Source organism: Nothoprocta perdicaria, unplaced genomic scaffold, assembly GCF_003342845.1.
Source record: "Nothoprocta perdicaria isolate Ctin4 unplaced genomic scaffold, notPer1 scaffold_0, whole genome shotgun sequence".
In the NCBI taxonomy this organism is placed as follows: Eukaryota; Metazoa; Chordata; class Aves; order Tinamiformes; family Tinamidae; genus Nothoprocta; species Nothoprocta perdicaria.
The window spans coordinates 16,550,345-16,564,799 of record NW_020454092.1 but is presented as its reverse complement, the minus strand read 5'-3'; the positions used below and the strand labels follow the sequence as shown (position 1 = coordinate 16,564,799).

At 43.4% G+C, this 14,455-nt stretch overlaps 1 protein-coding gene across 4 annotated transcripts in view; it reads right to left on the bottom strand.

The window, feature by feature from the left end:
* The window catches only part of ELAVL4 (ELAV like RNA binding protein 4), a 61,445-nt gene extending 48,102 nt beyond the window's left edge, over positions 1-13,343 (bottom strand). Inside the window, exon 1 of one of the 4 annotated variants that reach the window (XM_026034007.1) lies at positions 13,260-13,343. In XM_026034007.1, coding sequence (XP_025889792.1) covers positions 13,260-13,307 — 48 coding nt within the window. In that variant the 5' untranslated portion in view covers positions 13,308-13,343. Of the gene's footprint in view, positions 1-9,279; positions 9,569-10,122; positions 10,367-11,957; positions 11,975-13,259 lie in introns of those variants that run through there. The other 3 variants (XM_026034025.1, XM_026034020.1, XM_026034015.1) reach the window with 3 other exon arrangements.
* Positions 13,344-14,455: the final 1,112 nt, after the last annotated feature.

Genomic DNA, 14,455 nt, shown 5'->3' with positions numbered 1-14,455 from the left:
ATCAACTGGAAGGTAAAGCCAAAGAAAKGATAGTGTAGGCAGCCCATGAAATCTATGATTATCTAACCACCGTACTGCTCTTAATCCTATCCAGACCTCTATAGAGAATTGCTACCATCTTCAAAAGTCCGTGAGTGGTTTAATTTTCATTAATATTCACTGCAAGAAGATTTTGGTTCTCAAGTCATATGCTCTTTTTTGAAAATGTTACCAATACTTTTTTCGTGCAAATCAAGGCCTACATTACACAGGATGAAATGGCCTTGCAAAATGCACGCCACTACCGGGAGATTTTAGGCTTTCCTCTCAACAGGGCCTTAATGAAGGCACCCTGGCAAACGCAATTAGGAAGCGCTAATCAGCATGTGTGCATCTTGACTGCTGGCAACAGCATCTCTATGGATACGACTGCTTGCTGGTCTAAGTGCTACAGACCCCTTGGTTGAATGTTAGAAGCTGCATCTCCTTCATTAGATATATCAGCTTACGACAAGTTAACAACTTATTTCCTTGCCTAATCTTAAACTCAGTTGGATTAGAAATACAGAAATTTGGACTTGTAACCCCAAACTAGTATTGCTTACAAAAATATTTTCAGGAAAAACCATAAAGATTCTCACTTCAGTGTCACATATAAGGTAGACAAAGTCGCACTGAATTATTTGAAAGTAACATGGCCACTGCCAACTTGAGATGAAGAGAGAATGAGAGTTGAGGATTTGGGAAATTTCTGGCTGAAAAATAATCATAAACGACCTGCAGTGTACAGAAGAAGCTGCTTAATCTAATGACAACACAAAAGYAGTATCTACAAGATGACTTAAATGAGAGTAAATTTTAATATACTGCATGGGAGACATCTCAATAATATATATACTTTTTATTTAGATCGGAAGGAGTTCATGCACCTAAGCACCTATGCTGAGAGCAAAGGCCATTACTGTATATTAATAATACATTAACCASCATTAAAGGGCAAAACAGAAAGAACAAACACATTTTAAACAGAAAGAATAAACACATTTATCCACCATGGGTCAGACTCAGATTCCAGTGGTTTATCCTGGACATTAACTATTAATCTCTGCACTAAGAAATAAAAATATGCCAGAGGCCAAATCAATCACCCTTCTTATTCCAATTCCATAGAATATTTCTCCCTCAATTTTTAAAAAACACTCATACTCAAATTCACACAATTCTTACTCAAGTAAAAGAATAAGACCCGAATTACAAAAAAAAAAAAAGAAAAAAAAATTTTTTTTTCAAGTTTCTCTTAAAACAAACCACCCATTCCCTGCCTCTGCCCATGGAAAACCTCCTCCTGGCTAACTCATGGGGTTAACCTGCTGGGGTCGGCCCCTGCTCCCATGCATGGAGATGCTCCCATTCCAGGCGGAGCAGGGCCCAGGCCGTCTAGGAGCTGCAGGACAACACGGGACATTCTGCTCAGGCATCAATAGACAACCATAAAAACGGCAGTATTGCTATGACCTTGCTGCCTATTAATCTCTAACTACGCTACCACATCAAAAGAGCTTACTGGGGTACTAAAAAGAAGTCAAAATAATCAAACTAATGTCCCTGGCTTTTAGCTAGTTCTCCCTTTATAACACTCAGCACTCTGATAAGACTTCTGCAACTTGTTTGGAGCTGGATGCAGTCCATCAGCATGTTTCACCTCAAAGATGTCCTGGCAGTGACATCGGAAGCGACAGTGTCTTGTTATTAARGATAATCTCAGCGAGGCACCCCAAACTGCTGGGCGTTCAGCCTAGACCCCACAGTCCAATCTGGGGTCAGATCCCTGCAGAAGACCCCGGCTCCTCCAACAGCCACACTAACAGGCCAAAGCTTCCTGCTAATCACAAAGAACATCTCACCAATAACGTTTATTTTTGTATACAGCAAAGATAAACGATGGGAATGAAAGTCAACAATTTCTACCCCACTGAGCATCCACATTTATCAACACTTCTTCCAGCTGTTGGGTAGTGACAAGCACAGAGAAAAGGGTGGGGGGAAAGGGAATCTAAATATATGCCACTTTTTTTTTTTCTCTCCAGATTAGTGTGTCTACAGTTAAATATAAACCATGCTCTATAAATTATCAAACACAATGTCAAATTCTGAAGTGCATTCCAATCTCTCACCAAGAACACAAAACACCAAAAACACGGCMCTTTTGTCCTGGCCCAGTTAGTCAGCAGAACCATATGCTGCTGCGCTGGGTTGGGGAGCCAGCTCCTGCCCATGGTCACACAACCAAGTGGCCACAGCCACCCCAGGAGCGACATTGTCAGGAGCCTGCATCAAGCAAAGAGATGATTCCCCGAACAGCTGCTCTTACAGGAAGAAAATTAGCAGCAATATTGCCACGTTATAGCTGGCACATGCATATTAGGAAGAATTTCCAGTGTTCACGCTTTGTGCTAAAAAATCAACTTCCCCCTACTCATCTACTGCCAGTAGCTTCATTTGGAACAAAGATATAGAGGGAGCGGTATTTGAGCTATTTTTACTTAAGAAGTATCTGTTTACAGGCATTATTATTTCCAGGGTGTCACGAATGTGCCTTCGGCTCGGCAGAAATAGGAAGATGAGTCCTTGCCCACCAGTTCTCAGTCTCTTCTGTGCATCGCAGAGGCTCTGACCACCATTYGAAAAGCAAGGACTGCCAGGAGGAAAGGACGGAGACAAGGGCAGCAATTAACAGCCCCCAACACTTGGATGAAGCTAGAGAGCAAATCAAGGGAAAACTCCAAACACCTCCCAAACCAAGTGCAGACAGTGCTAAGGCCTCACTGTAGTTCCCTTAAACAGGGCTGGGTTAATGCTGTTGAACTGTGAATTTTTATATAACCTAACACCAAATCGCTGAAGACAGTGGGAGGATACGTGCCAGCAAAGGGACCCAGAAAAGCTGCAGCCTTCTCTCCACGATCAGCACAAGAATCAGTGCAAGACTTCACCAGTATTTCACCCATGTGGTTTATTATGATTCTCACCAGCCAGAACTACTACAGCAAGTACATACATCCTAAGCATATGACTGACAGCTCAAATTCATCCATTTACTGAGTAATAATCAAGTGACCTCTTTCAAGACAATTTAGTCTAGCAATAATACTCAAAGAATGGAAAAGGTGGCACTTTGGGGAACTGGACTGCAATAGACAATGTACAATCTATGTTCCTGTTGGGCACCAAGAACCTCATACTACCAGGTGAGTCAGGTTTTTTTTTTCCCCCAATTACAAGTTGCAAGTGTTGTTTTCACTCATTTTTAAGTAGGCAACAATGAAAGACTGATGGGGAAAAAGACAAGTGCCTTTATTGCACCTGCAGAAGAGCTGCAAAGCGCTCAGCCGAGGGCTCAATGCCTCACAGCATGCAGAGGGAAACCAAATGGCCAGTCCCAAGTAGGATGCATGCAGCTAGAGGCCAACCCATGGGGCAGTTACTTGCTCCAGGAGCAGTTTCGGGTCTCTGTGCAGAGGGTCAGCTGAGACAAGTGTCTCATCAAATCTCCTGGAGGGAAGTGAAAGCAGAGGGAGCCGCTTGGCTCTTCTCCCATACCTCAATCTCACCCAGCTACGTGGTGACATGAACCAGATTTGAAGGACTTACGGTCCTGGGAAGCCACCCGTAGTACCACTGTCCTCCTCCAACACAGCACATCTCTTAGCGAAAAGGAAGGCACTCTGCAGGGAAGTTTCTTGAAGCAGTACCAATTAGAGAACAACTTTCATAGCTGTTTGCATCCAAACATTTATTATCATGTCACCTTGACCTCCAAGGCTTCAAAAGCGGTAACATATTCTACGCTACTTTGCTTCTAAAAAAGATACCAGGGCACAATTGGCAATCAGAAAGAAATATATGTATGGCAGGCTGTCTAGTAATAAAGAGAATTTAAGATTAAAATGAACAAATCCAACAAAAAGTATTTTTTGGATTTCAAGGGCATCCAATTTCCCATCCCAAGAGCATCTCTGACGCAATTGCGTGTGCCTTAGCAACAAAGGCGCACTATAGAATTTCACATACCTCACGACTAAATATTGTCAAAGCCAGACTTATATTTTATTGGGCAACTACCCCACTCCCCGAAAGCATGCATTTTACCCCATTTTTTAAAAAATATTCCCTGCCTTTTCATTCTACTTAATTAAGGATTCCTTGCTGGTTCGCAGCATTTCCTGACTCTTCCAGATCATTTTCCTCACTGGGGAGAGAAGTCTTCACATAAAACACAGTCAAAGGTAGAACAATAGGCAAGAATGACTCTCAGCTTGCTCCCTATTTTATAGGGCCCTAAAGAAAAGATAATGCATTAAGAGCTCCAAAATGGCTAGGGAAAACATGGATTATCATTACAGAAAAATAAAAATAAATATAACACTGGTGCTACTGAGCTAATTCTTAATATGACTACACACAAGCAACCCAAATGCTGTAATGACAATGTGCGATAGTTAGGGAAATTAATTGTATTCTTCTTATAACCTCATCTCAAAGTATTTGATTCCTAACACTGATGCTCCAAYGCTATCACAAACCCTCTGCCTGATACTCAAATAAGTAAACAACAAACAAAAGGTCTCATCTTCAGTGCCCYGAGCTATCATCCCAAACCGGCTATAATTAAAGGTGTGAACAACGAAGCAAGTAACAAACCTGCAAAGTCAGGGTTCTGAGAAATTAATGGGCATCACACCACTGCRCCAGTTCAAATTTATCACTCATTTTCTCCCCAACTAACAGAGCGCAGTCTGTGCGCACACATTTGTGCCTCCTTCCCCTTCCTCCAAGCCCTTCCTTCCTKTCCTAGACGGGCAATTTTAGACAACTACCACTCCAATGCGGCGAGACCTCTTCTCCCCCCTTTCTTCTTCTTGCTGTTAAGCTAGTGACCTACTAAAGCCTCCATACCTAGATTATYCCAGGATTTTGGAAAGTAAAGATGGATTATTTGAAGGAAGAAGGGAAAAATGAAGAAAGCATTCAAATAGCATCCAGATACCCATTTCCCCAACATCTTCACTTTGCACTATCTCAAATGGTTAAATGTACTCAAATGTAAAGGCTAAGTCAAAGTACGTGACCACACTAAATACGGACCTCACTAGCATTAAATTTATTGTATTTGTTGCATAGAAACGTTACCCTCATCTTCGCAAAGCTCTTCAGCAAATAAAAAACGTGTCTGGCTTTTCAAGTTGCATGGAAGTCCTACCCTTTTGGTAACTGGGCATTTACACGGACGCTCAAAGAGTGTTATAGTACATGGACGCCCTTTCTGTTCTCCTACAAASCCAACATTTTCTTCAACAGCCATACAAACAGGAGGGGAAGATGCATTAACGTGCACCATCACACGCATGAACATCTAGATAATAGAAATGCATATGTACTCCTCTTCCTCCGTCCTCCTTGGAGAGGAAAAGAGAAAGAGAAAGGAGAAGGAGAGGAGAGGAAAAGGGGAGGGCTGCCTTCCCATCACAGATTAGCAAATTCTGCAGAATTGGACCCATCATCCACAGAGGTACCGTGCTTTTTAACGCCATCTGACTTGCTAGAAGACGGTTTGCGCCCACTTCTCCCCCAAAACCCCAATGACATTGAAAAAATACTGCATTGCAGCATTTGCCAGTGCATCAGAGTGCATCCAGTCAGCTGTCCCACCGACAAACAAATGTACATTTTAATGTGTCCAGGCATGTAAATTAGTTGTCTAGTGGACACAGATTGCTCAAACAGACAAGCGGATTTGTCAACTTATGTGCATCTCTCTCTCTATAATATTCTCTGCTACTGCCCGTTTCTTGCCTGGGGTATTTGCTGAAATATTTTGGAAGTGCAAGTTCCCAAAGAAAACAACCAATTCCCCTGCCAGAACATGGGATGCAATAATACGTTATTTCTCTTAAAAAAAAACTTGGGAGTGAAGAGTGGCTCTAGGTTATGTACCAAGAGCATGACAGCTACACACAGAAAATAACCTGCATTTAACTAACACACTCATAGCATACTAAGTAGGAAGGTTGAAGGAAAAAAATTGACTGTAACCTAGAAGATATTATTTGAAAAAATAATACATTAAATGTATGTAAGGTTAACGCAACTGAATTTTCTTCAATAGAGTCAAAATATTTAACCGGACCAAATAAAGATGATGAAGACTATTCCAAACCCATTCAAATGGGATTTTTAAATATACCCCTTCTAATTCCTGGTAACCATCCTTTGTCACAACAGCTCGGGCTCACTTTGAGAGCGCTCAAAAAGGTAAAATTAATACAGGAAGCGAAAGCAAAGGAGGCTACCAAGCCAGTCAAGAGTGGAAGAGCGGCTCCGTATCAAGCATGGGAACTTGATTAGCAAAGTATACGGGTTGAGAATTTAAAACCRATGGCTACTATTGATGTCGCACCCATAGCTCAAGGTAAAAATTCATTATTTCTACCAGTTGGTCAGAAGGGCAAGGTTTTTAAGAAATATCATGCCTGAGGACGGCTACATTATCTCCATCTTTTTGTCTGAACAGAAGACCGTTTTACGTTTTAATCTTTCTTCAGCATAAATGGCACCCTCYTAATTAAATTTCACTAACTTAGCTATCTTCCTCCATGAGGATCTACAAAGCAATCTTTTACATGCAAAAGAAAAAAAAGAATGAATGCCACCCTGTACGTGCAGGCTCTGTTCATTAATATTATCTTAAAACAAAGAAAAGAGTAAGATTGGGGCAGGAACACGTGCGCCATAGACCTAGAAATAGATTATTTTCGAACCTTTACAGAAATACCAACTCGACCAGAAAATGAAAATGTAACTCCTAGCTGATGCCTCCTAAAGCAAACAATGCAGCTGTGTATAATAAAAGCCCCCTTATTTCTTCTCGTGACTGAGTTAGCAGATTTAGAACACAGGAGCTCTGTTTTGGGTAGAATAATAATTTTTTTTTGTTTTGTTTTATACTGTCATGTACCACTAATATAATAATACATGTCAGAATACAGCTGTGGGCACAAGCACCAACTATAAGGGACAATTTTACACAYGCACACACACACACCCACCCTCMAGACATCCCCCCCTTCCTTTGCAGCGTAGTTTTGAGGGCCATTCAATGACTTCTCGCCAGAAAGCATTGCAGCAGAGGCAACACTTTGCACAAAGCAAATTCAAAGCAGGGGGGGGGACGCGATGTCTTTTTTTGTTCATTTTTCACGCCGCAGCACAAGCGTTCCCGTCCGAATTTGCATGCAAAGCAATCCTGCGGGGAGAGGGAAAGAAAGGAAGGAGGAAAGTGGCAATATCCGAGATGCTGGGCAGAGAAAGGAAGGCGTGTTCGCCCGCCTCGCTGCGCTGCTCTCGTGCATCCTGATGCCTCAGAGATGAGCATTTCCTGGGCAATCACATTTTTTAATATATTTTTTACACTACCGTCTCTCGCTGCCCAGTCCCCTGCGCCTTCCAACGCCCCCGGTAGCCCGGTTCGGAGATGCCCTTCTGCTCTGGCACCTTATTGTTCGCCACCATCATGGGGGAGCATCCCCACGAGCGAAACAGTCAGCGGCGGCTGCAAAAGTAAAGTTGGCAGCGGGAGGCGAGCCCAGAAACGGGCAGYGACGCCCCGGGCTGCGGCCGAAGGTGGGGCTGGGCACCCAGGGCCCAATAATCCCATTATTTGCGCAAATCCTGCTCAGCGCCTAAGCCGTAGGATCTGATGAACTCCCCTGAACCGATTATCCTGCCATATAACCATCTGATTTCRTAAAAATACCAATATCACTTAACACAAAATCACTGCTTAGGGTAAATTCATTCTACCTACTGTTCTCATAGGGACATTTGCTGGAAAATTCTAAGAAATGATTTGCAGAAGCTATCAGCTGTGGGAGTTCACTATTATACCTCTGTCAACTTCATTCAATATAATTTACATTCCCCCCCCCCAGTACTGCCTCGCAGGATTCCTTGCCATTTTTTGCACGTACAATTTCACAGCGGGGGGGTGGAGAGAGCGGGAGGAGGAGGGAGGAAAAAATAAAAAAAGAGGGAGATAACCTTCTTTAGCAGCGGAGAAAGAACAGATGCTGAAAAACAGATTTCTAGAAATCACTGCAAGCCTCAGCCAGAAATGTAATTAACACCTATTTATAAGGAATAATTAAAGTTGCGACTGCCACAAAGAGCRGCAGAGATAATCGAGGTAGCCCCGTTTTTTGTGTGTGTGTGTGTTTTTTTCTCCCCCTTTTTTTCTCTCCCTCTTTTTTCCCCCCACTGTTTGCAGTATTCCCACATGATTGCCACCTGCTCCCCCACTCAGCTTCCCCTCTGCTCGTTTCCCCGGCAACCTTTCATTGGCTTTTCCTCCCAGCTATCGCTTTCAGTTCGGCTGCTCAGTCTAATCTTATTTGTTTTACACCCATCAAAACAAGCAGCGAGACAAAGACAATCCTGTAAGAATGGGCAGGGACCGTCGCTTTGTTCCCCCCCTCCCAGCCCCCCGACACCCCCATATCGTAAATAGCACGGTAAAAAATAAAATCAYATTATATATAAATATATATATCGCCTGCGAAATGTTAAAATCAAGAGGAGGGAGGAGGAGGAAGGGGGGAGAAAAGGGAGGAAAAAAGGGGGGAAAAAAAAGGAAACACGCACAAAAAAAGCAGCAGCCCTTGCAGGAGCGGCGCATTGTGAGGGCTCCGCCGCCCCCACCCCCAGCCGGCGATCGCCCAGCTCTGTAAAATTCAAAGTCGCTAATAGTTGTATTTGATCATGCCATTTTGCACAATCTGTAAGGAAGGCATAAAAGCCGAGCCCGCTCCCATCTCGCTGCCAGGAGAATATTTCTAAAAATAGAAATACTATTTTTTTTTTTTTTACCCCCCTCTCATCTGCGCAGAAATGGCTTTGATTCTGCCTGTATTTAAAAGGAGAGAAAAAAAAAAAAAAAAGGAAAAAAGAGGCTAAACACCACAGCTCCCTCCCCCCCGGACCCCCCCACACCCCAGCACACACACACAAAAACCACACACCCTTCCCAGCTCCATGGAAAGGCACCCCCTAAATGTCGGAGGTGCCCGGGAGGGCGGCGGGGGCCCCATCACCTCCGCGATGCCCGGAGCCAGCAGAGCCCGATATCCCTTAAAAAGGGGAAAATCCCGGTAGGGAAGCATCCCGGCTGCGCTCGCCGTCGCCCTGCGCTCCGGGAGACAAAAGGCAGCGGCCGCGGCGCGCGGCAGCCCCTCGGCAGCCACTTACCATTTTCAAGCCATTCCACTCCATCTGTGAGCACAAAGATGGACCCTCACAGCCCCTCACCGAGTCGGAAGCAAAGAGAGCGTTATGTAAAAGCTGACATTCCTTCTTACAGTACCGCTGCCCAGCGATGCAACAAAATCGACATATACCAGGCGCCGCAACACACACGAGCCTCCTCCTCTTTTTATGAGGTCATGACAGGAAACTCTTTGAAATACAATATGCAGCATTTACTGAAGCTCATATAAATCACTCGCCTTAAAATTACCATACCTATTGCGCAGTCCACCGAAAGAAAATTACCGATCTCGAGGCTTTTTTTTTTTTTTTCCTCCCTCTCCCTCCTCCCGAGGATTTTGCTCTGCATTTGTAGCTCCAAAATGTCAATGTGGAAATTAACTCCCCCCCCAACCTCCCCGCCACTTTAAAAAAAACGGAAAAAAGAAAAAAGCCTCTTATTGCTTTTGCATTTCAGAATTTCAGTTAGCCACGTACCAGCCTTGCATTAGAAACGAGCTATTGCTTTATTCCGAGAGAAATCGCGATTACCTTAAAGCGACAAAGTACATCCTTTATTAAAGGATGTGCACACATTAAATATGAAAGACACRCACACACGCACACACGGAGACGAGAGAGAAAGCAGGGAGAGAAAGGGAGAGAAGACAAGGGAGGGAGCAGGTACAAAGAAATCAGTAGCAGAAAACTAAATTCATGTGAAAAAACATAGACTGAGAATGATGCAAATTTGGGGAAATCTATATGTTAGATTCTAGATCTAGCTATATATATATATAATACACACAATCGCTATAAGCAGATTTTAAATCTACTAATACCTACCATAACCATTCTTAATGGCAAATATTGGGTCTTGAAAGGCTTCAACTCTTCTAAAGATTTGCTAAGGTTTTCAGGGAATTATTTTTATTGTTATTTTTTAAAGATCCACCAAGCACAGTGCAGACGTTTGTGCGGCAAAAGAATAATATTTATATATATAAAAGGAAGAAAAAAAAGAAGAAAAAGAGAGAGAAGCCGCACTGTGCTGAAGCCCCCCGATTCAAGGATGTAGATAAGAACAAGTGAACAGAGCCGTGCTGAAATTGGCTCGCAGCGTCTCCTTTTTACATCCATTTATGGGACCATCTGTCAGCAGCGGCGCGGCGCGGATTGGCCGCGGCGGCGGCGGGAGGCGTTGCAACATCAGGTGCTATTGAAATTAGCTGCCGCCAGATTGACAATGTTAATGATTCGGTGACCTCTACAACAACAGAGACCAGATTTCTGAACTGCTGCTTGTGTCTAGTAATTAAGGCCCAGTTGAAGAAACAACACGCATACGTGTATTTTTACCTCTGCGCGCGCGGGCGCAGGCCAGGCCGCAGCGCCGCCGGGCCGCACCTCGGCGGGCCCGCCGCCCGCAGCCTCCTGCCTCTCGCCCGCGGGTCCGGAGCCCCCGCACCACCTTATCCGGGTCCGGAGCCCCCGCACCACCTTATCTTGGGCGCGTTGCTTCCCGCAGAAATGCATATTTAATGACCTGCCTCTAGGCTTAAAGCTATGACAAAAGCACTCCAGCGGGCGCTTAAGCTGTGTTTATTTTCAGGTACTATTGATTTGATTCGTCAACTGCGCTCTCCCTTCCTTTCGCAGCAAGAATTTTTAAAAAATTACATATATTTTTAGACCCACATTTGATACTAGTGTCACTTGAGTGGGTCTAAAGCACCGTAGATCTCGACTGAGCGGAACGCTCTCGCGGGGTGGAAGGAGCGTTTTGGAATTATTTCGCCACCTCCCTCCATTATCCTTCAGCTTTACAGGAAGTCAAATGATGACTAACTCTGGGCATTTAAAAGAATTTTTCCCCCAGCCTCAGAGCGAGGAACGTGCTTCACGTAACAATGAACACTCATTAATCCTCCACTGGCTTCCACTGACAAACTAACAAAACTTCRATTCCACGCAGCAATATTTTACCCTCTCCCAGCCACAGCAAGAGTAGCAAAAATGGTTTTAATCGCGATGCATTCATTGCTTTCTCTGGCTTGGGAAGCTATTTTGCTAGTCGCGTGTATTGGCCAAACTAACAAGGCATGGCATCCTCCGATTGCAACYGAGCTTGAATAAGCGCAAGCCTAAACCAAAGCGACCGCGTTTTAATCTAGAAACGTACATAGGAATCATTTAATTTTATCATTAGAGTCAACAGCTAAAACATGGTTTTTAAAGATGCGAAATAATTGCAAGCGCTTTTAAACATAAGAGCTGAAGCTGGAGAAACTAGGATGGGCCATGGCAAAGGCTCCCTCTGCTCTTCTGGAGAGACAAACCCTGGCTACAAAACACCAATTACACTTTCAGTAATATTTAATCACAGAGTCATTTTTGTCCAGATTTTTTTAAAAGGATAACTAAGCTCTCAGAACCATTAAACTCTGAATTAATATTTTGTACACTCTAAATGTCTTTAAAAGCGTAGGCATGCTCAAATTCACACACAAAACACATCAATAAAATACATGAAATATAGTGAGCTCGTGAAAATCTGGCTACAAGCAGACCAAGCAAGAAGAAAATCACGTTTCAAGGCATCATGCAGCCTATCTGTGGAATGAGCACCGAATTCAATTAAAATATGCACAATTTAAAAGGCTGCAGAGGATTTCTCTTACCAGGCATCTCTTTGGGCACATTTGTAGCTTAGTAAAAAAAATATAAAAAAAGAAGACGATACTAGTTCATAAGGTAGATTTCCTAGCTCAAATACTGAAGGACCTATTAGAGTGAATACACCGCTATCAAAACGCTACAGAGCCGCTATATTACCATATATTCTCGTGCAAATATACATCGCATATTAAAGTTAAATTTGTAATGCAAATTTTTCCTTAAGGTCTCTTCAGGGGTTAACAACACCGCAGAAGGAAGCGACAAAATAGAAACACAGAGATTTTTAAGTCTTTTCAACTTGAGCCTACTTTGCTGCTATACATTTCTCTCACATATTGAAAAGAATCAGCCATTTTTCTGAAGCAGCCGTCGCACCCAGGGCTGAGACACAGTCAGCGATGGGAACGGGCTGCAAAACCCAGGTACTTTTGTGCAGCGAGCGCTTTCCCCCCCGAGCACCCCGCGCACGCAGCCCTTCCGAGGGGCGCGAGCGCCGGCGCTCCCACCTCCGCGGAGGCCTCCCTGGAAAGACAAAGGCAGAACCCTATTGTTGGAAAAGTCAACCTTATTCTCGTGCTTCCAATACTACCCTTCAGCTCTCGGGGTAAAGTGACCGACCGCCGCATCGCAGTTTGTGACACGTTTGCAAAGCATCAAATTCTCGACACAGCCTCTCCAGAAGCAGCCAGCAAAGCCCCTGAGCAAAGCACACACACGCACATATAGATATTAAATACAATCTTCCAGCCCCACAAAAAGAAACTTGTCTTAAGCAGCTAATCCAATATCAAAATGCAATCACAGGGTTGTTTCCCCAATCCACCCCCCCTTTCCCTCTCCTTACCATAAATGAGCAGTTTCTTGACTCATTAATGACAGTTTCCCTTAAAAGAAGTGATCTCATATCACTGAGCCCCTCTCCACCACGCATACATCCCAAAGGTTGCGGGTATCTTAGCATCAGTAGCCGCTAGCGAGCTCTCTCATACAGAGCCCAGATGGACTATACCAGAAGCCAATTCAGCGTTAATAACTACCTACTCTGTGCAGTTTAGAAGCCTTACGTGGCATAATGTCCTAGGCAACAGCAGCCGATTGAAACCGCAAATAAAAGCCAACCCAATTCTCCAAAAGCATCAAAAGGAAACAAGAAAAAAAATAAACTGAAGAATGATTCCTTTTTTTTTTTTTAAATCTCCTACTTCCATAAGATTAAACTGAATCCTCCACAAACACATGAAAAAAGAGAGAGAGAAAAAAAGCAGATGCTGCCCAGAATAAAAAAAAAAGTGACAAAATATTACCTCATTATTTAACAAAGCAGCATTAAGCGTCCTGCTGATTTCAAACATCTTGCCACAGATTTTGGTTAAGAGAAACAGAAAGAATCCTTTGCAAGCCCCTCTGTCTGCAAAGGGTTCTTCAATTTCCTTGCGCACAACGGAATAGTCAATATGTTATTTCCCTAGAGTTCGCACATTAAAACATCTAGTCAGTGAGCTGAATTTTCCCCTTATCACACAGTAGACTCCTGTTATATGCACTGCTCTCTTTGCAAGATTAGCCTGCCCCAAACATGGCTGTTGTTTAAACTATTCTTTAAAGTAACAGTTCACTCCGTAGCCACCAGGTGGGCAGTGTACACAGATTCAAGTAACCATCTTAAAGATTTTTCTTGGAATAGCTTTTGGTAGTGATATACAGCACAATTCCCACCCACTCCTTCTCCCCCCTCTCCCATTTATCAAACAGGATTTTTTCTTTTTTTCTCCCCCCCTCCCCCTACTTTTTTGTGCCCTTTCTTCCCCAAAGTGAGGCCAAGCAACAATCCTAAATCACTTAATTTTTTACTGTTTTTTTTTAAAGGTACCTTAACATTTATGCCAGAGCATTTCATTCAGCAAGACTGAACTAAATGACAAAAACCAATCAATCCTGAGAATAAAGTGTAATTAAGAGAGAGAGCACACCCAGARAAACCTTCTGCTGCAAAGGAAATAAAATTAACAGCAAGTTCAGCATGAGAGGGTAGGTTCAAGAAAGCACAAAATTCAGCATGTAAATAATTCACACGTGGGTAGATGCCATTAGAAAACACAAACCACCTCCAAGCAAAACTGAGGACAACTTAACCCAAGATTGCTATAGATGTATTATGAGTTAAATTCATTTATGAAATCACCATTACAAGCTATGGAGCACCATGCTCGATTACCACCAGTACTACCAGACTACTGGGTTTTGCCTTATTTAAGGTCAAGTTCCTCAAGAAATACTCCTATTGCTACATACATATATATATTTTCCCCTCTCTCTCAGTGCTCTACAGCAACACCCAGAGGCTTGAATCAGATCAGGACACTCAGTGGTAGGTGCTGTACAAAGACAATAAAWAGGCCCTGGTGGGAGAACCACCAGGTTTTAGGTGGCAGAACCTAAAAACAACCTTTACAAGAGGAAGGCACAGAACAGAGAGGGGAGGAGGAGCGATGGACGCTAT